At 30.2% G+C, this 27,822-nt stretch overlaps 1 protein-coding gene across 4 annotated transcripts in view; it reads right to left on the bottom strand.

Moving 5' to 3' along the window:
• Nucleotides 1-27,822, bottom strand: part of LOC119601614 (protein trapped in endoderm-1) — a 294,851-nt gene that overhangs the window by 157,644 nt on the left and 109,385 nt on the right. For 3 of the 4 annotated variants that reach the window (XM_037952650.1, XM_037952646.1, XM_037952647.1), the window contains exon 2: nucleotides 5,057-5,147. The exons of the other annotated variant lie outside the window; for it this stretch is intronic. In XM_037952650.1, coding sequence (XP_037808578.1) covers nucleotides 5,057-5,141 — 85 coding nt within the window. In that variant the 5' untranslated portion in view covers nucleotides 5,142-5,147. The remainder of the gene's footprint in view (nucleotides 1-5,056; nucleotides 5,148-27,822) is intronic. 4 annotated transcript variants of the gene reach the window in all.

The following is a 27,822-nucleotide window of genomic DNA, read 5'->3' as shown; positions in this document are numbered from 1 at the left end:
TATGGATAATAATTATAAAATTAACAAAAACACTTGCAAAAATAAACAAAATTTTACATTTCATTTTCGATAGTTCAGTTCGTTTAGTGTCATTTTCGAAACTAATTTCGGTTTTATTAAATAAGTAGATAGTGCATTTATGCTCACCGTAAGTCATTTTTTTATTAGTGTCCTTGTTATTTTATTAACAACAAGTGAACAGGTGTCCATATTTTATTCACCATACGTTAATTAAAATATTGTAAACAAATTTCTTCAGAGCAAAAAAAATTATTCAAAAATCTATTACCAACAATAATAGGTACTAAAGGGAAATTCGAGTCACAGGACCAAAATATATTTAAAACAAGTAAGAGTATTATATTCGGCTGTGCTGAATCTTGTATACCCACCATCAAATCAGTGCCGAAAAGGAATGCTTCCTTATAAATAAACTTTGATATTTATGGATCGATGCTTTTGTTATTATCAAAACAATTTTCTCATTTATTACATATATGTAGAATTTTACCTCATGCATATGTATGTATATCGATAGGATCAATTATGGACTGATCCTCCTAAAATTTGGCAGAGAAATTTTAGGGTCAATTATGGATCGATTCTTACAATATTAAACAAATATATTTAGGTTCCTATAAAATATGTTTATGTCGAAGTTCATCGCTATAGCTGCTTCTTTTAGTCTTAAAATTTAATAAGGATCCAGAATATGTATACTTTTATGGGTCTTTTTTAATGGTGGGTATAAAAATTAAAAATATAAAAATTAAAAAAAATTACTTTTTAGGAATTTTCAAAAAATTTTAGGGATTGTAATATTTTTTACAAAGGTTTTAATTTGTGTCTTCTTAAGAATTTTGATGAAAAATATCAAAATCACACTCGTTTAATGGAATGGTTCTAGGACTAGTTCTTTAATCAATGATTAAATTTTTCAATAACATCCATTGTCAAGTATATACATACATACAACAACAACATGTAAAGGTAGACCACGCAACTTTGTCAACATTGCAACAATTCGTTGTCGCAATCTAAATGTTGTCTACATGTTAACAAAAGTGGTAAGCTCACTATTTACAACGCATTTTGAGCTTACCACGTTTGTTAACTTTTAGACAACGGGTGTGCATAAAATTGAGATTGCGACAACGAATTGTTTTATTTTTTTAGCATTTTTTGTTTATTTTTAGCACTTTCTAGCATTTTTTTTTAATCTAGCACTTTTTCCCAATTAGGTTTTGGCAACACTGGTTCCAAGTAACATCCTATTGGTATATTTAGTGTTACTAAAATTATCAATTTTTCCAATTTTATCAAAATTGAGTCAGTGAGTTTGAATAAAATCAAATTTCCCGTTTTCCCCCTTTTGCTACTTTTTTCTCCCCATTGAAGTAATAAACAGTTTATTACAAAAAGTTGCAATATCGTAGTGAGATCCCATCCATTCACATGTTAATACAAATCGGTACATAGGAAACAATGTGTTTCCTTAAACGTCTTAATATCCTAAAAATCCTGAATTCATATTTTTATTTTTTCGTTAAGTTATAAAGGAGTTAAAAATATTTTTTGAATGTTCACTGGTTTAAAAAATACATGGGGTGCAAAAAAACACCAAAAAACAGTTTTTACCCGTTTATTTCCCATACGGGCCGATTTCGATAAAAGTACCGGACACCTCTCCGCTTATTTTTTAAATGAACGACGATAAGCTTTAAACTGTTTTGCATCTTTTCTAGTTTAGGGGATATGAGGTTACCGAATTTACCCGTCTTTATCCCTAAACATTCGAATTTCCAAAAATACCGTCTTAGTGGATATATTTGGTGGGAGACCACCTTCTCATTTAAATATCTAATTTTCAGATAACTTGGCAAAATTTTTGTTTCCGTATTGAGGGTACTAACATTAATGCATAAGTCAAACTAATTTTAATAAGGTCGAGAAAAATGTATATTAATTCCGTAGTATGATTTATATATACAAAATACACATTTATGTCGAATTTTATCCCGATAGCTTTGATTGTCAATGTGCATTTGAGTAATTTTCGGAAATGGTCCTTATATGGGAATTGTGACCAATTATCGACCGATAAGGAAAAAATTTCGTATAATGATTTATATGCCAAAAAAAATTCAATTCGAATTTTACTATAATAGATTTACTAATTAATGAAATATGTGCGTTTATGTGATTTTCGGAAGTGCTTTATATGTATACAAGCTATAACCTTACACAAAACATATTTTTGTCGAATTTTATCAAGATATCTTTATTTGATAATGAAATATGTGCGCTTAAGTGATTTTTTTAAGTGGACCTTATATAGCAGCTATTACCATATATGGACCAATCCGGAAAATTTTGGAAGAGTGATTCATATAAAGATAAAACATATTTGTGCCGAATTTTATCTACATAACTTTATTTAACAATTAAATATGTGCGTTTAAGTGATTTTCGGAAGTGGGACTTATATGGGAGCTATGACCAATAATGGACCAATCCGGGAAAAAAGTGGTAGAATGATTTTATATACACACAAAATATATTCAAGTCGAATTTTATCCTTATATTTTTAGAATTTAATGAAATATATGCGTTTAAGTGATTTTCGGAAGTGGACTTTATATGGGAGTTATGACCAATTATGAGCATATCCGGAAAAAAATTCGTAGAGTGACTCATATAAAGACAAAACATATTTGTGTCGAATTTTATCAAGATAGCTTTATTTGACAATGTGCTTTTAAGTGATTTTCGGAAGTGGGCTTTATATGGGAGCTATGACCAATAATGGACCGATCCGTAAAAAATTTTGTAGAATGATTTGAATGTACACAAAACATATTTTTGTCGAATTTTATCACGATAGCTTTAGTTGACAATGAAATATGTGTTTTTAAGTGATTTTCGGAAGTGGGCCTTATATGGGAGCTATGACGAATAATGGACCGATCCGTAAAAAAATTTGTAGAATGATTTGTATGTATACAACACATACTTGTGTTGAGCTTTATTATTCAATGAAATATATGCATTTAAGTGATTTTCGGAAGTGGGCCTTATATGGAAACTATGACCAATTATGGGCCTATCCGGAAAAAATTTCGTAGAGTGATTCATATTTAGACTAAACATATTTGTGTCGAATTTTTCAAGATAGCTTTATTTGACAATGAAATATGAGCTTTTAAATGATTTTCGGAAGTGGGCCTTATATGGGAGCTATGACCAATAATGGACCGATCCGTAAAAATTTGGTAGATTGATTTGTATGTACACAAAACATATTTAACTCGAATTTTATCACAATAGCTATATTCATCAATGAAATATGTACTTTTAGGTGATTTTCGGAAGTGGACCTTATATGGGAGCTATGACCAATTGTGGACCGACTGAGATCTACGTTGACTGTATGATTTCTGTTCATATTATATTTGCATGTACAAAATTTTGTGTTGATACCGATATATTTGAGGGAGTTATTAACGATAAACTAATTTCCGGGAATATATACCTTTGTATGGGAGCTATGGGATATATTCGATCGATTGTAAAGATCTTGAAGATAATTGATCACAGGCATAAAAAAATAATGTGTGACAAAACTCATCGAAATATCTTTGGTAGTTTCTGAGAAAACTTCAAAAGAATGTTGAAAAAAAACGTAATTTTTTTCGAGGTAGTCTGAAATTTTTACTCATAACTTTTACGTTGTGAACCGATTTTGCTGATTTTCAATACCAAACTGCTTAGGATAATAATAAATATGTTGGGTGAATTTGGTTGATTTCCTTTGCTTAGTTTTAATGTGAGCGTGTTTTACACAGATGGACAGACGGTCATAGCTAAATCGACTCAGAATTTGATAAGGACCCAGAATATATATACTTTGTTAGGTCTTAGATGAATATTTCTTGGTGTTACACACGGAACGACAAACTAATATATACCCTCTATCACCACTGATGATGGTGGAGGGTATAAAAAGTTTCTAGATTTAGTATACTTTCTTATTTACACACTCTTGAATGTTAATGAAGAAATCGGATGATATAGCCATATTAGGGATACAGAATCAAAAATAATTGGTCTTACAGTCTATAGCCTTGTTAATAAGTAAAGAAAAACATTAAAAAATTTGAGTGGACTTAAGCCGCGTGGTTCGGCGGCGACTAAGCGACGACTCGAAACCGGCCGACTTCGCCCTCTGTTCCAATCCCTTGATATATAAAACGTGTACCTTGTCCTTTTCACATGTAAAACTAAGGAGGTGTCGAAGTGTCTTACTTTGGGGGTAGGCCCATGAGGTCCAAGTTCTGAACTTGAACTCGACAACACCTCCTCTCTCTACATGTAAAATTCCATTCAAATCGGACTACCGTAAGAAGTTACAGAATTATTTCCCTCTATTTGTTTTTCTATACCACTGTGCGATATCAATTTAATTGCTTTTTAGAAACTCTCTTAAAAAATGTGAATTTTTAAACCACGATAAATCAAAATCATTACGAATTTGTAAATTTTTGAGAACTTTAAATTTTGTATGTATGAAAAGAATATGTGTACCGAATTTCATCAAAATCAGAAAGGTTATGTTCAAAATTTTTTCAAATTACTCTAAAGAAATTTTCCTAAAAAATGCTAAGTTTGAAATACCTATAATTTAAGATTACGAGCTAACGTATTAAAGCCCTTTGGCAAATTTGGTCTATTTATTGTGTACTTTCATTTGCCGTTGGTCTCATTCGGGAAAGATTCGATGACCCAATTTTTTGCATAGCGTAATGAACCGGTTAATTTTTATGTGAAAAATGCATGATTTTCAACGAACAAAATTAAATGCTGTACAAATGACATTACGGAAACCATGCCTTCAAAATTTATTATATGTTAATTTCTATAAATATTCAACGTCTTTATAAAAAACTACGTTAGAGGAAGGATGTTTAATATTCATATCCTTTCATTTTTAATTATTTAATATTCGCCATAGCCGAAAATATATATACATATTTTAAAAAAGTAAAGAAATACATACCGAAAATTCCAACAACAATAAATAAACAAGCACATATTGCTGCAAATAATGTAGCAGAATGAGGGTATATAGATTGGGATTCCATTTTGAGCTGCAATAAAGTAGAGTAATATTATAACTATGATTAAATTAATTATACACAATATGGTTAAATTCTTAGTAAGGCCTGAGGTCTTTCTAACGATATACATATGTACAGTACGGTTACAACTTTTTGCAATTTTTGGGAATATCAAAAATGCCACAGCATGAGCTTGTAGGGCGTGAACAGATGTTAAGGAATATGATATGATTTTTTCGCGATCGTGAAAACAGTTCCCGCATCAAATGCGATAAAATCTATATATGGGCAATTTATTTTTTTTTTTTTGAAACAATGAAGAAATAGCTGAACTCCTTTGGACAATTTTTGCTAGGACCAATAGGTGAAAAGTTACATTCATTTGAATAAAACCCTGTATGACCAAAATGATAGAGCTGAAAATTAGTTTTTTTTCGTCGGCTGCACTTTTTTTTAGAAAAAAGTGCTACATGCTTTTTAGCACTATTTCATATTTTGCTAGATATTTTAGCATTAAAAGTGCATTTTTGGCATTTATTTTTATATTTTGCACTTTTTATAATTAACCCTTTCACGTACAAAACTAAACCGCTGGACTTTTTATAGATATTACTTCACCACACACTTTATTTTGACGTATATTGGTGAAAAGAGTGTTTTCGAAAGATATCGCAGGATAGTATCCTTTTTAGCATGTAGTAACATCAAATTCTAAAAAGTAACTTATTTTTCTTTGGAAATAACCATTTAGTGTAGCTGTGAACTCAAAATACGTATACGTTAGAGTTAAAGAAGTTTAAAAGTTATTTTTTTTAGGAACTACAAAAGTTTCGTTTCTAGATGTTCTGTGAAATTGTAAGGAATTCGCACGAAAACCTTGTATATGGAAACTCCATGAAAAGGTGAACCACGTCTGAAAAAATAAAACCCTTATAACTGTTGCATTTTTGAAGATGATTCAAAAAAAATTGGATTATGATCTTTTGTTACACCAAAGATCAAAGCTGTTAATTTTTTAAATCGGTCCATTATTATATGTACCTAGCCTCCATACAAACGGACCCGCATATATATGTAACTGTTCAGCACATAGTTCTGTTAATTATAAAACTATCCCTTTAAAAAGAATCACTTTCTTAGCCGATTAAACATATCCGTCCTTCCGTCCGGCTGGCTGTCCATGTAAACCTTGTGCGCAAGCTAAAGGCCTTGTTTTTCGGCCCAAGGATGAGCTATAAAAAATGGACAAATATACAAGTATCTTTTCAGAAATCGGCACAACACAGTTTTTTATAAATATGTATATATACATATATGTATATAACGTTTCCGGTTTTTGTAATGATCGGCCCTCAATTGACCCTATTCCCAAATCAAATACTCCTTTAAAAATGCCTTAATCGTACATAAATGAGTAATACATTAGTAACGCGATAAAATTCATCATAACTAACTTTTATATAAAAATAAAATCCTCCTCCAAATCTTTCTGTCACACACGATTGTCATGTACGATATTCAAATATGTACATATGTATCACCATTATAAAATTAGCTTAAAAAGTTTTTTATTTAAAAAATATTGATTACCATTCTGAAGGTGTACAAATGTCAAATACTATCGTATAGAATTGCCCATATGTTTGTCGTAAAATTTTAACTAAGAAGTGAATTGTTTTAAATATAGTATATAACTAATAATATTTATATTCAAGTTTAATAGCATCAAATACTTTTGATGCCAATATTTAAAGTAACAAGTAATACGTCTATATTAGCCTTTGCCGAATCTTATATACCCTTCACCGTAGTGTATTTAAAAAATATTAATTTTATAAAATTTCAATTTATTTAATTTCCCAACTCTATCATTACTTTACCAATATCAAAACAAAAAACAACAACAACGTCAAACGAAATATAATACTCAAAAAAAAAAATACACATCGCAACATACGAAACAAAATACCCAAAAAAACCAAAACAAAATTCACAACGCAATGAAACCAACACACTAAACAAAATATACAAAAAACGAAATACATATCGCAATGAAACCAACATACATCCAAACATACCAAACAAAACACTAAAAAAAAACAAAAGCAAAATACAGTGTTGTTGTTGCTTATTTATCAAAGCATGAAAAAAATTTTCTTATGAAATTTTCAGAGGTTCTCTCGGAATTTTGATTATCGACCTAAATAAGTTTTTTCATAAAATTCTTTATATTCACATTCCATAATAAATTTATTCTCAATTATCATGATACAGCATGATATAGCATTTGTTTTAAAACATCATTGGTCCGTGACCCAAACCATTAAGATCGTATTCCGAAGTCAAACTAATGTGCATATTACTACAGATACACGATAATAAAATTTTAATTTAAAATAAATCTAATAAATTAGTAAATTTTGGAAAAACATGCTTTGAAGGAGCGTGTATAAGTATTGGCATAGCCGAATATAACACTTTTACTTGTTATACCCTCCACCACCATCAGTGGTGATAGTGGGTATATATAAGTTTGTCATTCCGTTTGTAACACTGAGAAATATTCATCTGAGACCCAACAAAGTATATATATTCTTGGTCCTTATGAAATTCTGAGTCGATTTAGCTATGTCCGTCTGTCTGTATAAAACACGCTCACGTTAAAACGAAGCAAAATAAATCAACCAAATTCACCGAAAATATTCATTATTATTAAGCAGTTTGGTATTGAAAATGAGCAAAATCGGTTCACACCGGGAAAAGTTATGAATCAAAATTTAAAACAACCTCGAAAAAAATAAGCATTTTTTACACATTTTGATGTAATTTTCTCGAAAACAATGCAAGGTACTTCCATGAAAATCACCACACATTCGTTTCTGTATAAGATCTTGATCCTTGCTGAAAATTGTAAGAATCGGTCCACAATTTCATATATCTCCCATACAAAAGTACATATTCCCGGAAAATGAGTTTTTTGTTAATAACTTCCGTCACAATATCGATATCTTCACAAAATTTTACAAATTAAAATCTTGTGTCAACAGAATTGATCCAGAGAAAAACTTTTTTGGATCGGTCCATAATTGGACATAGCTCCCATACAAGGTCCCCTCCCGAAAATCACTTAAACGCACAAATTTCATTACTAAATTAAGATATCCATATAAAATTTGGTACAAGTATTGCTCTCATATACAGAAATATTGTTATGAATGTTTTTTCCGATCGGTCCATAATTGGTCATAGCTCCCATACAAGGTCCCCTCCCGAAAATGACTTAAACGCGCATAACTCATTACTAAATTAAGATATCCATATAAAATTTAGTACAAGTATTGCTCTTATATACAGAAATATTACTATGAAATTTTTTTCCGATAGGTCCATAATTGGTCATAGCTCCCATACAAGGTCCCCTCCCGAAAATCACTTAAAACCACATAACTCATTAGTAAATGAAGATATCCATATAAAATTTGGTACAAGTATTGCTCTTATATACAGAAATATTACTACGAAAGTTTTTCTTGATCGGTCCATAATTGGTCATAGCTCCCATACAAGGTCCCCTCCCGAAAATCACTTAAAACCACACAACTCATTAGTAAATGAAGATATCCATATAAAATTTGGTACAAGTATTGCTCTTATATACAGAAATTTTACTAAGAAAGTTTTTTTTTGGATCGGTCCATAATTGGTCATAGCTTCCATACAAGATCCCCTCCCGAAAATCACTTAAACGCGCATAACTCATTACTAAATTAAGATATCCACATACAAGTATTGCTTATATGTACAGAAATATTACTGTGAAATTGTTTTCCTATCGGTCCATAATTGATCATAGCTCCCATACAAGGTCCCTTTCAGAAGAACACTAAAAGGCACATAGCTCATTACCAAATAGTGTTACCCATAAAATATTTGGCATAAATACTATTTTTGTACACATACATTTTATTTCAAAATTTGTTCACGATCTGTCTATCCTTGGTCATAGCCCCCATACAAGGTTCCCTCCCGAATCACTTAAACGCACATAACTCATTACCAAATATTGATATCCATACATTTAGCAAAAATATTGCTCTTATATATGAATTAAACTATAAAATTGTTTTACGATCTGTCCATATTTGGTCATAGCTCTCCAGAAAATCACTTAAATGAAAATGAAAATCACTATTCATTACAAAATAATGATATAGATACAGAATTTTTAAACTTTGTCTTTATATATAGAATTGGTCATAGCTCACATACAAGGTCCTTTTACGAAAATCTCTTAAACGCACATTACTCATTACCAAATAAAGCTATTGATACAAAATTTGGCACAAATATTAGTTTTGTATACAAAAATTCTATTTCAAGAATTTTCACGATCGGTTCATAGCACGGGTGCGGTCGGTCCCATACAAGGTTCCCTTCAGAAAATCACATAAACATACATTACTTATTACTAAATTACGAAATGGATACAAAATTTGACTGAAATATAGCTTTTATGTACAGAAATTTAGTTTAAAGAATATTTTACGATCGGTCTATAATTGTCATATCTCCCATACTAGGTCCTGCCCCTAAAAGCGCTTTAACCGTATTTAACTAGTTATAATTAGCATTATCAATTTGTGTAGAACAAAATTATATATATATGTATTTGGAAAATCCTTAAATCCTTCACACACGCATACATGCAAATTACTAAATATCGCTAAGCTCTATAAAAATACATATAAAGAAAATGGCGTTTGTAATGTTCAATAAATGTTGGAATTGTAATAGATTTAAGCTGTTTAAATCTTGGGATTTTTTCTATTTAAGACTTCTACAAATATTTGATCAATTAGAAAAGTATTAATATAAAAGTAGCTGGTGGAGGGTATTTAAGATTCGGCTAAGCCCAATATAGCACTCTAACTTGTTTTTATATATTTTAAACATCTTAATGCAATTTTTAATGTTTTCGAAGGATATTAGCTTTTTTAGCATGTAGTGACACCAAAATTCTTAAAAAGACTTAAATTTACATATTTAATGTTTTCGAAGGATATTAGCTTTTTTAGCATGTAGTGACACCAAAATTCTTAAAAAGACTTAAATTTACATATTTGCAAACTCAAAATAACGCTCTGGACTTTTATTTAGCTTACTTTTACAAAAAATTTTGACAATTATTGCATAATAAACAAACTTATATTGTTATCGATATTTTAGAGGGACATTTGTATAAGCAAGGTCAAGTTAAGGTCCAATTTAAGCAATTTTAAATAGGCTATTGCATAATAAACAAACTTATATTGTTCTCGATATTTTAGAGGGACATTTGTATAAGCAAAGTCAAGTTAAGGACCAATTTAAGCAATTTTAAATAGGCTTTTGGCTATATCATATCACTGCATTATGTGAAAAAGTGCGACCTGTAGCCGCACAGACGGACGAACTTGAATTTAGGACTTTTTTTTACTGGTATTTTGCACTTTTTTCTGAAAGAGTTCTGGCAATTCTGGGGCATGACCGACCAAATAAAGCATTAACCCTTAAATGCGCGATTTTTTCTTTTTCGACAATTTTTTTTATATGATAGCTAAATGTATGTACATTATAAAAAAAATACTAAAAAAATTTTATTTTTAAAAAAATTTAGTTTTATTAAAAAAAAGGGTTTGTTGCCAAATGGCTACATTGCGTTACTTCTAATTGATATGAAAATTCTTAAAACAATTATTGCTTTTATTAAGGCACAAAGCTACGCCACATTTGTCACACTTAAGTCTTGTAAAACCTTTGCAATTTGGAAATTTACATCTCATTTTAGACTCCAAAGTGACGGGCCAGTGGCCATACTTATCTTGTCGTACTTCTTGAGGTGGAAGTGTTTGAGCTGGTCCTTTTTTCTTCTTAGCCTTAATTTGCTGTTCTACAGTGCTTGGTCTTCCACGTTTAGGGGCACTTGTTTCTATTTTACACAGACACTCCGCCACCTCAGCTCGGAAATCTGCTTGTTTCAGAATATCGGAATCCTGAGTACCATTTTGTTTAAGTACTCTTTTGTAAGCCAACCATGCATTTACCATTGTTAAATCTAGCAAATGGTAAAATATTCTTATGTACCATTTTCTACTTTTTACTTTAATTTTATAACGTCCAATTAGGCTGCCTAACAGATCTACGCCACCCATATGACGATTGTATTCTTTGATTACATTTGGACATTTACTTCAATTGTTTTCTTCAGTTTTCGGTCATACCTTTTCAAAGAAGTTTCTGGCTGCGTCCCAGAAAACGATGATATTAGAGTAACATATTTATTATCCTTCCAAATGGGAGAAGATATATCCACTTTATCCACAGTTGTAACATAATGCTTTTACCACGTTCTTCTTTTTTCATAGATGCCTCTGAAGGTAGCTTACAGTTAGGCAGCCGGTTTCTTCGCACAGTGCCTAAGGAGAAAATGCCCTCCTTTGCCAAATGAACCATCAGCGGTATGGCAGTATAATAGTTGTCATGGTATAACTTGTAATTTTGGCTTCTAGGAACAATACGTGATAAGCGTAGTACAATATTTGATGTGGCACCCAGATCAGGTTCACCATTAGGCCGATCTACGTCGTTTTCTTCTCCGGAATATATTTCAAAGTTGTAGGCAAATCCAGAAACACCGGCTAATACAAAGAGTTTAAATCCCCATTTATGGGGCTTCATTGGCATATATTGCTTCATGTAGTGCCTAACTTTTGTAGAACACATTTGTTCATCAATAGAAAGATGTCCCTCTAAGGATACATTATTAAACTTTGCTTTCAAATGTTCAATTATTGGTCTTATTTTATGGAGTCTGTCTCTTCCAAGTTCTTCAAAGGTGTCATTGTTGTTAAAATGTATGTTTTGACGAATTTTTTCAAAAGTTTTTGAAGACATTGTACTGCTAATAGGTGAGAATCCAAGCTTCTCACTCCAATAAGACCTAATATAATATATCCAATTCCAATATATTGTTTTATGTCTGATTCAGTAAACGTTATTGATCGCTCTGGATTCTTTTTTGTATGGTAAAAATTTGTTTCTTCGACTATTTTTACTATCAAATGGTGAGAAAAAAAATAACAAAAGAACTGATATGGAGTTAATAAAGTTGACAATTCTCCATGTATTTCAGAATCTCCGTGGAAATGTAATTGTCCTGCGTCGATATTCAAATACTTCTTTTTCCATTTTATGTTTTTAAACTTTGTTGATGAAGAAGGCGCAGATGGTGGTATCTGGTTTATGAAATGTTCTTCATCTTGCTCATCGTAGACTATTTCATCAATGTTAGGCTGAAAAGTAAAATCATCCACGCTATCATCATCAGAAAAATCAGTATCGCTTTCAGTTCCAATGAAGTTATTTAATAAAATTTCAATTTCATTATCAGCTAATTTTTTAGACTTCATCTAGAAAATTTTAATAATACGCAAAAAATAATAAGAAACACAAAACATATAACGGAAAATTGTACAACACTTTGTCACTAAACACGCGGTGTAGCCAATTGGCAACATACACTAATTGTATTTTTTTACACATTTAACTATTTTCTTTAATTTTTTTATTATTGAAATTAATAATACTTACATTAGTTTAATCAAAAATTAATTTTAGTTGTTGAAATATCACTTAGAAAGTTTTAAAAATACAAACCAAAAATCGGACTTTTTGGAAAAACAGGTGTTCAACTTTACCAACGACAAAAATGTGCAAAATAACGATTTCTATTTAATTTTTTCAAGTTCAGATAACCAGATGTTGTAAAACAGTGTTAAACCAATAAAAAGTATTTTTTTTTTTATTAAAAAAACGGTTTGTTGCCAAATGGCAACAGTACGCAGTTTTTTTGAGCTCCTTTAAATTTTATTGGCTGATTGGTGTTGATTTATTTTATCACGTCTACTTATTACCCAAAAGTGTTCAAAAGAAATAATTTTTTTTGGTAGAAACAACAACTGAAACATGTAAAATTGACTAAAAGAACAGACATCCTTTTATTATTACTTTTTAGTTGTTTTTCTATTCATTAATGTTTTACGGCAAATAGACCAACATGAAAATTTTCCACTGTAATATGTCTTTTTGGAATCGTTCGCCATGTTTATTTGATACTGTATCAAAATTTTCAGGTAAAAGTGCGAGTCCAAAAAGTAAATTTTTAGTCACACATCTATTTAAAATCTTGATATGCAGAGAACAGTTGATTTTTATATATTTTTAAGGCACTTATTGTTGATCTATATATGACTACCCAGCAAAAACATACATTGAAAAGTAATGATTTAAAAAGCTAAAAAAAAAACGTTTTTCGCTTCTTATTTATCTATACACAGTGCCGGCAAAAAAAATAGAAACAAGAAAAATTTTCAGTGGAAAATATATTTTCTGCCAAACTATATGGTGATGATCAGGGCAAGGATAATATGCAAATTGGAGATGAGCGATATTTTCACGACTGTGATTTAATCACGGTGATTGATAATGCACTGGTAGCTACTGTCACTGAAATGATCAAATAACTGTTACTTACAATGTCATTCTTTTGAATTTTTACCTTCTAAAATTCATTTAATTTTTATTGAACCAAAAAACAAAACAATCGAACAAAAAATATTAATATTTTAATAATAATAATAATTTAAATAATAAAAATTTTGCTCGCCTATTCATTAAGAGATTTAGCTTACTCTGCTTATCTAGCCGATAAATATACTGTAAATTGGGGGGTGTATTGCAGATATACGAACAAGGCTAAGAACGTTGTTCGTAGGGAGAAGAGAAAATTTTATACTCGATTATTTTCTGGACTTGATTCAACTAATTTATGGAAAGTATTAAAACAGTCTGGTGTTATGGAGAATGACAAACGGTCATGTAATAAGAATGTAGATGATATTAACAGCTACTTTGTTAATGTTTGAACCCCTGCTGATAATGATCTAATTAATTTTGACTCTTTTGAGGATGAGTTAGATTCTTTCTCTTTTAGATGTGTAGGTGAAGATGAGTTGTTTGAGGCTGTCTGTAGAGTAAAGTCTAATTCAATAGGTGTGGATTTGATTCCTATTCGGTTCTTAAAAGCTATTTTTCCTTATATTTCTTTGATTCTTGTCCATCATGTCAACACTATACTAACTACTTCTGTGTTTCCTTCAGCCTGGAAGAAGGCATGTGTTATACCTATAGCTAAATCTGGCCATTTTCGTAATGTTGAGGATTTAAGGCCAATTTCAATTATTCCTTCACTATCTAAGGCTGTAGAGAATATTTTGAAAGATTAGATTTTTTCCTTTACTAATGATCTAATTGTTTCATGTCAATATGTATTTCGTCGTGGCCATAATACGACATCACTACTTCTTAACCTGAGTGATGATGTGAGATTAAGCCTGAATAATGATGACGTAGTGGCTCTTGTTTCGCTTGATTTAGCTAAGGCATTTAACTCAGTTAATTATTGTGTAGTGGTAAGAAAGCTAAGATCATTTTTTAATTTTTCCAAAACAGCATGTAAGCTAATGCTGTTTGTTTGATAGATTTCACTTTGTTGAGATGAATGGTAACTATTCCAACCTACTTCGCCTTTCCTCTGGTGTCCCACAGGGCTCTGTTTTGGGTCCCCTTCTGTTCATTCTCTATGTTAATGACCTTCCAAGTTTTGTGGAAAACAATTTTTGTAAACCCTACATATTCGCAGATGATGTAATGTTACTGTGTATTGGTGTACGTAGTGAGGATGATTATTTTAGATCGGAGATTAATAATTCTCTTTTGAGATTTTTATTGTGGTGCTCACAAAATTATTTTTCTGTGAATAATTCAAAAACCAAGTCATTGTTGTTTGGAGATTCTGAGCGGTTTCTGCACGGACTTGATATTTCAATTGGTGGTTATTAATGCCTCAGGTTTTATATGGTCTTGAGATTTTTTCGGGTGCTTTGTCTTTGTTCGTATCTATCATGTATCGGAATATGTTAGACGCTTTCTTGGATGTGATTTTAATAATTTCATTCACCTCCGGAATTTATTCCTTTTTTATAAAGCTGTCAAGTGGTTTTCGGTTTAATTTTTTACATACGTCTAGCAATCCACAAATTTGTATACCTAGGATTAATAACTCATTATTTGAAAAATCTTTTGTTGTCAGAGTGGCTCGTAAATGGAACTTTTTGCCCTTAGAACTTCGTGTGTTTTCTCACTCCAATAATGCATTTCGCCTAAAATTGTTATCGACTTTTTCTAACATATGATTTTAGTTCTATAACTATTTTTCTTTTTTAATTAAAACTTAATGATTATATAAATGTACATATATGTTTATTTTTATCTGTTACTTTGGGATCGATATGCTTAGACTTTTACATAAAACAATTTGCTTTTAAATCAGGTTAATCAATCAATAAACTCGAATGTTTTGTAAACTTATTGCTCATTGAATTGTATTTAAATAATATTCAGGAGAAATACCTTTGTAATATAAGTTTTATTGGCCTTAATGAGGCTTTTTTATATTACTGTTTGAATAAATAAATAAATAAATAAATAAAAATAATAATATTGTTTTGCTATATAAGTAAAAACCGTGATCACAGTAACTGTTTTAAAGAACAGTGATTTACAAATCACGTTCACTTAGAACGACCTTCTTTAGAAATCACTGGATCGCTCATCTCTAATGCAAATGCATGTTTGTAGTCAGTTACTCAAAATAACTTTTAACGAGTTTTCTTTTCGAATCAAAGAATTTGCAACAAAATGGCATCGATTTGTTGTTGCATATTTTGTTAAATTACATATTTTGCTTTAAATTCCATATATTTTGCATATTTATAACATTTTTATAGCATATTTTCCATATTTTTTAATTTTTCGAATACAAATTTTGTTTTTTGTATTACATACATATTTTTGCAATTAAAAAAAAAACATTAAAAAAAAATAAATTTAAAATAATTAAAAAAAAATTGTAAACAGTAAAGAAATAGCGATCTAAACTCCTTTGGAAATTTTTGCTAGGATCAATAGGTGAAAAGTTACACTCATTTGAAAAACCCCGTATTACCAAAATGTCCAACTTTGACCCCCTCTTGACCGATGTGTATGGCCTACTATCCAATACATAGTACTAACCTTGGTGCAAATTTCATCCAAATCATTAGATAAAAGTAAAATTATTGATAACAAATAAATTTTGCATATTTTGGTGCATATTTTCTCATTTTATAGTGCATGTTATAAGCGCATATTTTTCATTTTTAAGTGCATGAAAATCCTTGCCTCGGTGATAATGATCAATATCTCAAATGAAAGCTATTTACGCATACTTTGTTCTGTTACTCAGGTATTATAGTTTTTTTGACTCGGGAAAATTTTATTTAACAGAAATAGGCGTGAAAAATAATAGAAACAAATTATTATAATGCATTGGGTATGTAACAAAATACTTAAAAAATTTGTTTTATATTTTGTTTTGAAAATTTTATAGGTATCGAAAATTTACCGATCCTTATCATGAAAAAAAAAATTCACCGAATGAATTATTTTTCAGAAACTCAGTTTTCTGTACGTAATTCCTAAGAATCTTCCAATCAGTGTTAGTCAGGAATGTTATTTCCGGGATAACATCACTTCCAAGATACTTGGATCTATTCTTTGATTACATTTGGACATTTACTTCAATTGTTTTCTTCAGTTTTCGGTCATACCTTTTCAAAGAAGTTTCTGGCTGCGTCCCAGAAAACGATGATATTAGAGTAACATATTTATTATCCTTCCAAATGGGAGAAGATATATCCACTTTATCCACAGTTGTAACATAATGCTTTTACCACGTTCTTCTTTTTTCATAGATGCCTCTGAAGGTAGCTTACAGTTAGGCAGCCGGTTTCTTCGCACAGTGCCTAAGGAGAAAATGCCCTCCTTTGCCAAATGAACCATCAGCGGTATGGCAGTATAATAGTTGTCATGGTATAACTTGTAATTTTGGCTTCTAGGAACAATACGTGATAAGCGCAGTACAATATTTGATGTGGCACCCAGATCAGGTTCACCATTAGGCCGATCTACGTCGTTTTCTTCTCCGGAATATATTTCAAAGTTGTAGGCAAATCCAGAAACACCGGCTAATACAAAGAGTTTAAATCCCCATTTATGGGGCTTCATTGGCATATATTGCTTCATGTAGTGCCTAACTTTTGTAGAACACATTTGTTCATCAATAGAAAGATGTCCCTCTAAGGATACATTATTAAACTTTGCTTTCAAATGTTCAATTATTGGTCTTATTTTATGGAGTCTGTCTCTTCCAAGTTCTTCAAAGGTGTCATTGTTGTTAAAATGTATGTTTTGACGAATTTTTTCAAAAGTTTTTGAAGACATTGTACTGCTAATAGGTGAGAATCCAAGCTTCTCACTCCAATAAGACCTAATATAATATATCCAATTCCAATATATTGTTTTATGTCTGATTCAGTAAACGTTATTGATCGCTCTGGATTCTTTTTTGTATGGTAAAAATTTGTTTCTTCGACTATTTTTACTATCAAATGGTGAGAAAAAAAATAACAAAAGAACTGATATGGAGTTAATAAAGTTGACAATTCTCCATGTATTTCAGAATCTCCGTGGAAATGTAATTGTCCTGCGTCGATATTCAAATACTTCTTTTTCCATTTTATGTTTTTAAACTTTGTTGATGAAGAAGGCGCAGATGGTGGTATCTGGTTTATGAAATGTTCTTCATCTTGCTCATCGTAGACTATTTCATCAATGTTAGGCTGAAAAGTAAAATCATCCACGCTATCATCATCAGAAAAATCAGTATCGCTTTCAGTTCCAATGAAGTTATTTAATAAAATTTCAATTTCATTATCAGCTAATTTTTTAGACTTCATCTAGAAAATTTTAATAATACGCAAAAAATAATAAGAAACACAAAACATATAACGGAAAATTGTACAACACTTTGTCACTAAACACGCGGTGTAGCCAATTGGCAACATACACTAATTGTATTTTTTTACACATTTAACTATTTTCTTTAATTTTTTTATTATTGAAATTAATAATACTTACATTAGTTTAATCAAAAATTAATTTTAGTTGTTGAAATATCACTTAGAAAGTTTTAAAAATACAAACCAAAAATCGGACTTTTTGGAAAAACAGGTGTTCAACTTTACCAACGACAAAAATGTGCAAAATAACGATTTCTATTTAATTTTTTCAAGTTCAGATAACCAGATGTTGTAAAACAGTGTTAAACCAATAAAAAGTATTTTTTTTTTTATTAAAAAAACGGTTTGTTGCCAAATGGCAACAGTACGCAGTTTTTTTGAGCTCCTTTAAATTTTATTGGCTGATTGGTGTTGATTTATTTTATCACGTCTACTTATTACCCAAAAGTGTTCAAAAGAAATAATTTTTTTTGGTAGAAACAACAACTGAAACATGTAAAATTGACTAAAAGAACAGACATCCTTTTATTATTACTTTTTAGTTGTTTTTCTATTCATTAATGTTTTACGGCAAATAGACCAACATGAAAATTTTCCACTGTAATATGTCTTTTTGGAATCGTTCGCCATGTTTATTTGATACTGTATCAAAATTTTCAGGTAAAAGTGCGAGTTCAAAAAGTAAATTTTTAGTCAAACATCTATTTAAAATCTTGATATGCAGAGAACAGTTGATTTTTATATATTTTTAAGGCACTTATTGTTGATCTATATATGACTACCCAGCAAAAACATACATTGAAAAGTAATGATTTAAAAAGCTAAAAAAAAACGTTTTTCGCTTCTTATTTATCTATACACAGTGCCGGCAAAAAAAATAGAAACAAGAAAAATTTTCAGTGGAAAATATATTTTCTGCCAAACTATATGGTGATGATCAGGGCAAGGATAATATGCAAATTGGAGATGAGCGATATTTTCACGACTGTGATTTAATCACGGTGATTGATAATTCACTGGTAGCTACTGTCACTGAAATGATCAAATAACTGTTACTTACAATGTCATTCTTTTGAATTTTTACCTTCTAAAATTCATTTAATTTTTATTGAACCAAAAAACAAAACAATCGAACAAAAAATATTAATATTTTAATAATAATAATAATTTAAATAATAAAAATTTTGCTCGCCTATTCATTAAGAGATTTAGCTTACTCTGCTTATCTAGCCGATAAATATACTGTAAATTGGGGGGTGTATTGCAGATATACGAACAAGGCTAAGAACGTTGTTCGTAGGGAGAAGAGAAAATTTTATACTCGATTATTTTCTGGACTTGATTCAACTAATTTATGGAAAGTATTAAAACAGTCTGGTGTTATGGAGAATGACAAACGGTCATGTAATAAGAATGTAGATGATATTAACAGCTACTTTGTTAATGTTTGAACCCCTGCTGATAATGATCTAATTAATTTTGACTCTTTTGAGGATGAGTTAGATTCTTTCTCTTTTAGATGTGTAGGTGAAGATGAGTTGTTTGAGGCTGTCTGTAGAGTAAAGTCTAATTCAATAGGTGTGGATTTGATTCCTATTCGGTTCTTAAAAGCTATTTTTCCTTATATTTCTTTGATTCTTGTCCATCATGTCAACACTATACTAACTACTTCTGTGTTTCCTTCAGCCTGGAAGAAGGCATGTGTTATACCTATAGCTAAATCTGGCCATTTTCGTAATGTTGAGGATTTAAGGCCAATTTCAATTATTCCTTCACTATCTAAGGCTGTAGAGAATATTTTGAAAGATTAGATTCTTTCCTTTACTAATGATCTAATTGTTTCATGTCAATATGCATTTCGTCGTGGCCATAATACGACATCACTACTTCTTAACCTGAGTGATGATGTGAGATTAAGCCTGAATAATGATGACGTAGTGGCTCTTGTTTCGCTTGATTTAGCTAAGGCATTTAACTCAGTTAATTATTATGTAGTGGTAAGAAAGCTAAGATCATTTTTTAATTTTTCCAAAACAGCATGTAAGCTAATGCTGTTTGTTTGATAGATTTCACTTTGTTGAGATGAATGGTAACTATTCCAACCTACTTCGCCTTTCCTCTGGTGTCCCACAGGGCTCTGTTTTGGGTCCCCTTCTGTTCATTCTCTATGTTAATGACCTTCCAAGTTTTGTGGAAAACAATTTTTGTAAACCCTACATATTCGCAGATGATGTAATGTTACTGTGTATTGGTGTACGTAGTGAGGATGATTATTTTAGATCGGAGATTAATAATTCTCTTTTGAGATTTTTATTGTGGTGCTCACAAAATTATTTTTCTGTGAATAATTCAAAAACCAAGTCATTGTTGTTTGGAGATTCTGAGCGGTTTCTGCACGGACTTGATATTTCAATTGGTGGTTATTAATGCCTCAGGTTTTATATGGTCTTGAGATTTTTTCGGGTGCTTTGTCTTTGTTCGTATCTATCATGTATCGGAATATGTTAGACGCTTTCTTGGATGTGATTTTAATAATTTCATTCACCTCCGGAATTTATTCCTTTTTTATAAAGCTGTCAAGTGGTTTTCGGTTTAATTTTTTACATACGTCTAGCAATCCACAAATTTGTATACCTAGGATTAATAACTCATTATTTGAAAAATCTTTTGTTGTCAGAGTGGCTCGTAAATGGAACTTTTTGCCCTTAGAACTTCGTGTGTTTTCTCACTCCAATAATGCATTTCGCCTAAAATTGTTATCGACTTTTTCTAACATATGATTTTAGTTCTATAACTATTTTTCTTTTTTAATTAAAACTTAATGATTATATAAATGTACATATATGTTTATTTTTATCTGTTACTTTGGGATCGATATGCTTAGACTTTTACATAAAACAATTTGCTTTTAAATCAGGTTAATCAATCAATAAACTCGAATGTTTTGTAAACTTATTGCTCATTGAATTGTATTTAAATAATATTCAGGAGAAATACCTTTGTAATATAAGTTTTATTGGCCTTAATGAGGCTTTTTTATATTACTGTTTGAATAAATAAATAAATAAATAAATAAATAAAAATAATAATATTGTTTTGCTATATAAGTAAAAACCGTGATCACAGTAACTGTTTTAAAGAACAGTGATTTACAAATCACGTTCACTTAGAACGACCTTCTTTAGAAATCACTGGATCGGTCATCTCTAATGCAAATGCATATTTGTAGTCAGTTACTCAAAATAACTTTTAACGAGTTTTCTTTTCGAATCAAAGAATTTGCAACAAAATGGCATCGATTTGTTGTTGCATATTTTGTTAAATTACATATTTTGCTTTAAATTCCATATATTTTGCATATTTATAACATTTTTATAGCATATTTTCCATATTTTTTAATTTTTCGAATACAAATTTTGTTTTTTGTATTACATACATATTTTTGCAATTAAAAAAAAAAAAACATTAAAAAAAATAAATTTAAAATAATTAAAAAAAAATTGTAAACAGTAAAGAAATAGCGATCTAAACTCCTTTGGAAATTTTTGCTAGGATCAATAGGTGAAAAGTTACACTCATTTGAAAAACCCCGTATTACCAAAATGTCCAACTTTGACCCCCTCTTGACCGATGTGTATGGCCTACTATCCAATACATAGTACTAACCTTGGTGCAAATTTCATCCAAATCATTAGATAAAAGTAAAATTATTGATAACAAATAAATTTTGCATATTTTGGTGCATATTTTCTCATTTTATAGTGCATGTTATAAGCGCATATTTTTCATTTTTAAGTGCATGAAAATCCTTGCCTCGGTGATAATGATCAATATCTCAAATGAAAGCTATTTACGCATACTTTGTTCTGTTACTCAGGTATTATAGTTTTTTTGACTCGGGAAAATTTTATTTAACAGAAATAGGCGTGAAAAATAATAGAAACAAATTATTATAATGCATTGGGTATGTAACAAAATACTTAAAAAATTTGTTTTATATTTTGTTTTGAAAATTTTATAGGTATCGAAAATTTACCGATCCTTATCATGAAAAAAAAAATTCACCGAATGAATTATTTTTCAGAAACTCAGTTTCCTGTACGTAATTCCTAAGAATCTTCCAATCAGTGTTAGTCAGGAATGTTATTTCCGGGATAACATCACTTCCAAGATACTTGGATCTATTCTTTGATTACATTTGGACATTTACTTCAATTGTTTTCTTCAGTTTTCGGTCATACCTTTTCAAAGAAGTTTCTGGCTGCGTCCCAGAAAACGATGATATTAGAGTAACATATTTATTATCCTTCCAAATGGGAGAAGATATATCCACTTTATCCACAGTTGTAACATAATGCTTTTACCACGTTCTTCTTTTTTCATAGATGCCTCTGAAGGTAGCTTACAGTTAGGCAGCCGGTTTCTTCGCACAGTGCCTAAGGAGAAAATGCCCTCCTTTGCCAAATGAACCATCAGCGGTATGGCAGTATAATAGTTGTCATGGTATAACTTGTAATTTTGGCTTCTAGGAACAATACGTGATAAGCGCAGTACAATATTTGATGTGGCACCCAGATCAGGTTCACCATTAGGCCGATCTACGTCGTTTTCTTCTCCGGAATATATTTCAAAGTTGTAGGCAAATCCAGAAACACCGGCTAATACAAAGAGTTTAAATCCCCATTTATGGGGCTTCATTGGCATATATTGCTTCATGTAGTGCCTAACTTTTGTAGAACACATTTGTTCATCAATAGAAAGATGTCCCTCTAAGGATACATTATTAAACTTTGCTTTCAAATGTTCAATTATTGGTCTTATTTTATGGAGTCTGTCTCTTCCAAGTTCTTCAAAGGTGTCATTGTTGTTAAAATTTATGTTTTGACGAATTTTTTCAAAAGTTTTTGAAGACATTGTACTGCTAATAGGTGAGAATCCAAGCTTCTCACTCCAATAAGACCTAATATATCCAATTCCAATATATTGTTTTATGTCTGATTCAGTAAACGTTATTGATCGCTCTGGATTCTTTTTTGTATGGTAAAAATTTGTTTCTTCGACTATTTTTATTTAAATGTAATTGTCCTGCGTCGATATTCAAATACTTCTTTTTCCATTTTATGTTTTTAAACTTTGTTGATGAAGAAGGCGCAGATGGTGGTATCTGGTTTATGAAATGTTCTTCATCTTGCTCATCGTAGACTATTTCATCAATGTTAGGCTGAAAAGTAAAATCATCCACGCTATCATCATCAGAAAAATCAGTATCGCTTTCAGTTCCAATGAAGTTATTTAATAAAATTTCAATTTCATTATCAGCTAATTTTTTAGACTTCATCTAGAAAATTTTAATAATACGCAAAAAATAATAAGAAACACAAAACATATAACGGAAAATTGTACAACACTTTGTCACTAAACACGCGGTGTAGCCAATTGGCAACATACACTAATTGTATTTTTTAGTTGTTGAAATATCACTTAGAAAGTTTTAAAAATACAAACCAAAAATCGGACTTTTTGGAAAAACAGGTGTTCAACTTTACCAACGACAAAAATGTGCAAAATAACGATTTCTATTTAATTTTTTCAAGTTCAGATAACCAGATGTTGTAAAACAGTATTAAACCAATAAAAAGTATTTTTTTTTATTAAAAAAACGGTTTGTTGCCAAATGGCAACAGTACGCATTTAAGGGTTAATATTATTTGTTTTACCTTAAATCCGAAATATTTTAACAATTTGTTGAATAATGTGAATTTCTATAACGGAGGAGAATAAATTGTTTATGGTTATAGTAAGAAGAATAACAGAATAATGTTTTTTTTACGATATTGAACATCAGGTGTTTGTATTTCATAAAGAAAATAATGTTGAAGGAGAAAGCAAAACCTAAAGTAAATATCCGTCTTATTGAGCTTCCTTTTTTTGAATTACCCAACAAGTGGAAATGGATAAACAGAATTTAAAAATCCAAGAAACTAAATAACTAATAATAATAACTGGATATTAGAAAAGTTTATTTTTGCCAAGTAAATTGATCTATCGTTGGAGGCGCAGTTACAACATAGACCATGGCGGTATGCTAGGTATCCACGGGTTTCGAATAGATAAATATAAACGTACGACTAAACGTACAAACTGAAAAGAAATCAATCCAACAAAAATACATTATATAGTGCAAATTTATGTTAAACATTTAAAAAAAACTATTACACTGGTCTACAAAGAGTTTTTTTGAGCTCCTTTAAATTTTATTGGCTGATTGGTGTTGATTTATTTTATCGCGTCTACTTATTACCCAAAAGTGTATAAAAGAAATAATTTTTTTTTGGTAGAAACAACAACTGAAACATGTAAAATTGACTAAAAGAACAGACATCCTTTTATTATTACTTTTTAGTTGTTTTTCTATTCATTAATGTTTTACGGCAAATAGACCAACATGAAAATTTTCCACTGTAATATGTCTTTTTGGAATCGTTCGCCATGTTTATTTGATACTGTATCAAAATTTTCAGGTAAAAGTGCGAGTCCAAAAAGTAAATTTTTAGTCACACATCTATTTAAAATCTTGATATGCATAGAACAGTTGATTTTTATATATTTTTAAGGCACTTATTGTTGATCTATATATGACTACCCAGCAAAAACATACATTGAAAAGTAATGATTTAAAAAGCTAAAAAAAAACGTTTTTCGCTTCTTATTTATCTATACACAGTGCCGGCAAAAAAAATAGAAACAAGAAAAATTTTCAGTGGAAAATATATTTTCTGCCAAACTATATGGTGATGATCAGGGCAAGGATAATATGCAAATTGGAGATGAGCGATATTTTCACGACTGTGATTTAATCACGGTGATTGATAATTCACTGGTAGCTACTGTCACTGAAATGATCAAATAACTGTTACTTACAATGTCATTCTTTTGAATTTTTACCTTCTAAAATTCATTTAATTTTTATTGAACCAAAAAACAAAACAATCGAACAAAAAATATTAATATTTTAATAATAATAATAATTTAAATAATAAAAATTTTGCTCGCCTATTCATTAAGAGATTTAGCTTACTCTGCTTATCTAGCCGATAAATATACTGTAAATTGGGGGGTGTATTGCAGATATACGAACAAGGCTAAGAACGTTGTTCGTAGGGAGAAGAGAAAATTTTATACTCGATTATTTTCTGGACTTGATTCAACTAATTTATGGAAAGTATTAAAACAGTCTGGTGTTATGGAGAATGACAAACGGTCATGTAATAAGAATGTAGATGATATTAACAGCTACTTTGTTAATGTTTGAACCCCTGCTGATAATGATCTAATTAATTTTGACTCTTTTGAGGATGAGTTAGATTCTTTCTCTTTTAGATGTGTAGGTGAAGATGAGTTGTTTGAGGCTGTCTGTAGAGTAAAGTCTAATTCAATAGGTGTGGATTTGATTCCTATTCGGTTCTTAAAAGCTATTTTTCCTTATATTTCTTTGATTCTTGTCCATCATGTCAACACTATACTAACTACTTCTGTGTTTCCTTCAGCCTGGAAGAAGGCATGTGTTATACCTATAGCTAAATCTGGCCATTTTCGTAATGTTGAGGATTTAAGGCCAATTTCAATTATTCCTTCACTATCTAAGGCTGTAGAGAATATTTTGAAAGATCAGATTCTTTCCTTTACTAATGATCTAATTGTTTCATGTCAATATGCATTTCGTCGTGGCCATAATACGACATCACTACTTCTTAACCTGAGTGATGATGTGAGATTAAGCCTGACTCTTGTTTCGCTTGATTTAGCTAAGGCATTTAACTCAGTTAATTATTGTGTAGTGGTAAGAAAGCTAAGATCATTTTTTAATTTTTCCAAAACAGCATGTAAGCTAATGCTGTTTGTTTGATAGATTTCACTTTGTTGAGATGAATGGTAACTATTCCAACCTACTTCGCCTTTCCTCTGGTGTCCCACAGGGCTCTGTTTTGGGTCCCCTTCTATTCATTCTCTATGTTAATGACCTTCCAAGTTTTGTGGAAAACAATTTTTGTAAACCCTACATATTCGCAGATGATGTAATGTTACTGTGTATTGGTGTACGTAGTGAGGATGATTATTTTAGATCGGAGATTAATAATTCTCTTTTGAGATTTTTATAGTGGTGCTCACAAAATTATTTTTCTGTGAATAATTCTAAAACCAAGTCATTGTTGTTTGGAGATTCTGAGCGGTTTCTGCACGGACTTGATATTTCAATTGGTGGTTATTAATGCCTCAGGTTTTATATGGTCTTGAGATTTTTTCGGGTGCTTTGTCTTTGTTCGTATCTATCATGTATCGGAATATGTTAGACGCTTTCTTGGATGTGATTTTAATAATTTCATTCACCTCCGGAATTTATTCCTTTTTTATAAAGCTGTCAAGTGGTTTTCGGTTTAATTTTTTACATACGTCTAGCAATCCACAAATTTGTATACCTAGGATTAATAACTCATTATTTGAAAAATCTTTTGTTGTCAGAGTGGCTCGTAAATGGAACTTTTTGCCCTTAGAACTTCGTGTGTTTTCTCACTCCAATAATGCATTTCGCCTAAAATTGTTATCGACTTTTTCTAACATATGATTTTAGTTCTATAACTATTTTTCTTTTTTAATTAAAACTTAATGATTATATAAATGTACATATATGTTTATTTTTATCTGTTACTTTGGGATCGATATGCTTAGACTTTTACATAAAACAATTTGCTTTTAAATCAGGTTAATCAATCAATAAACTCGAATGTTTTGTAAACTTATTGCTCATTGAATTGTATTTAAATAATATTCAGGAGAAATACCTTTGTAATATAAGTTTTATTGGCCTTAATGAGGCTTTTTTATATTACTGTTTGAATAAATAAATAAATAAATAAATAAATAAAAATAATAATATTGTTTTGCTATATAAGTAAAAACCGTGATCACAGTAACTGTTTTAAAGAACAGTGATTTACAAATCACGTTCACTTAGAACGACCTTCTTTAGAAATCACTGGATCGCTCATCTCTAATGCAAATGCATGTTTGTAGTCAGTTACTCAAAATAACTTTTAACGAGTTTTCTTTTCGAATCAAAGAATTTGCAACAAAATGGCATCGATTTGTTGTTGCATATTTTGTTAAATTACATATTTTGCTTTAAATTCCATATATTTTGCATATTTATAACATTTTTATAGCATATTTTCCATATTTTTTAATTTTTCGAATACAAATTTTGTTTTTTGTATTACATACATATTTTTGCAATTAAAAAAAAAAAACATTAAAAAAAAATAAATTTAAAATAATTAAAAAAAAATTGTAAACAGTAAAGAAATAGCGATCTAAACTCCTTTGGAAATTTTTGCTAGGATCAATAGGTGAAAAGTTACACTCATTTGAAAAACCCCGTATTACCAAAATGTCCAACTTTGACCCCCTCTTGACCGATGTGTATGGCCTACTATCCAATACATAGTACTAACCTTGGTGCAAATTTCATCCAAATCATTAGATAAAAGTAAAATTATTGATAACAAATAAATTTTGCATATTTTGGTGCATATTTTCTCATTTTATAGTGCATGTTATAAGCGCATATTTTTCATTTTTAAGTGCATGAAAATCCTTGCCTCGGTGATAATGATCAATATCTCAAATGAAAGCTATTTACGCATACTTTG

The sequence above is a fragment of the Lucilia sericata genome, unplaced genomic scaffold (assembly GCF_015586225.1).
Source record: "Lucilia sericata isolate MDLA Ls3-8-SP2 unplaced genomic scaffold, ASM1558622v1 Contig000178F_arrow, whole genome shotgun sequence".
In the NCBI taxonomy this organism is placed as follows: Eukaryota; Metazoa; Arthropoda; class Insecta; order Diptera; family Calliphoridae; genus Lucilia; species Lucilia sericata.
The sequence above is the reverse complement of the archived record's forward strand: the minus strand, read 5'-3'. Positions and strand labels throughout refer to the sequence as shown.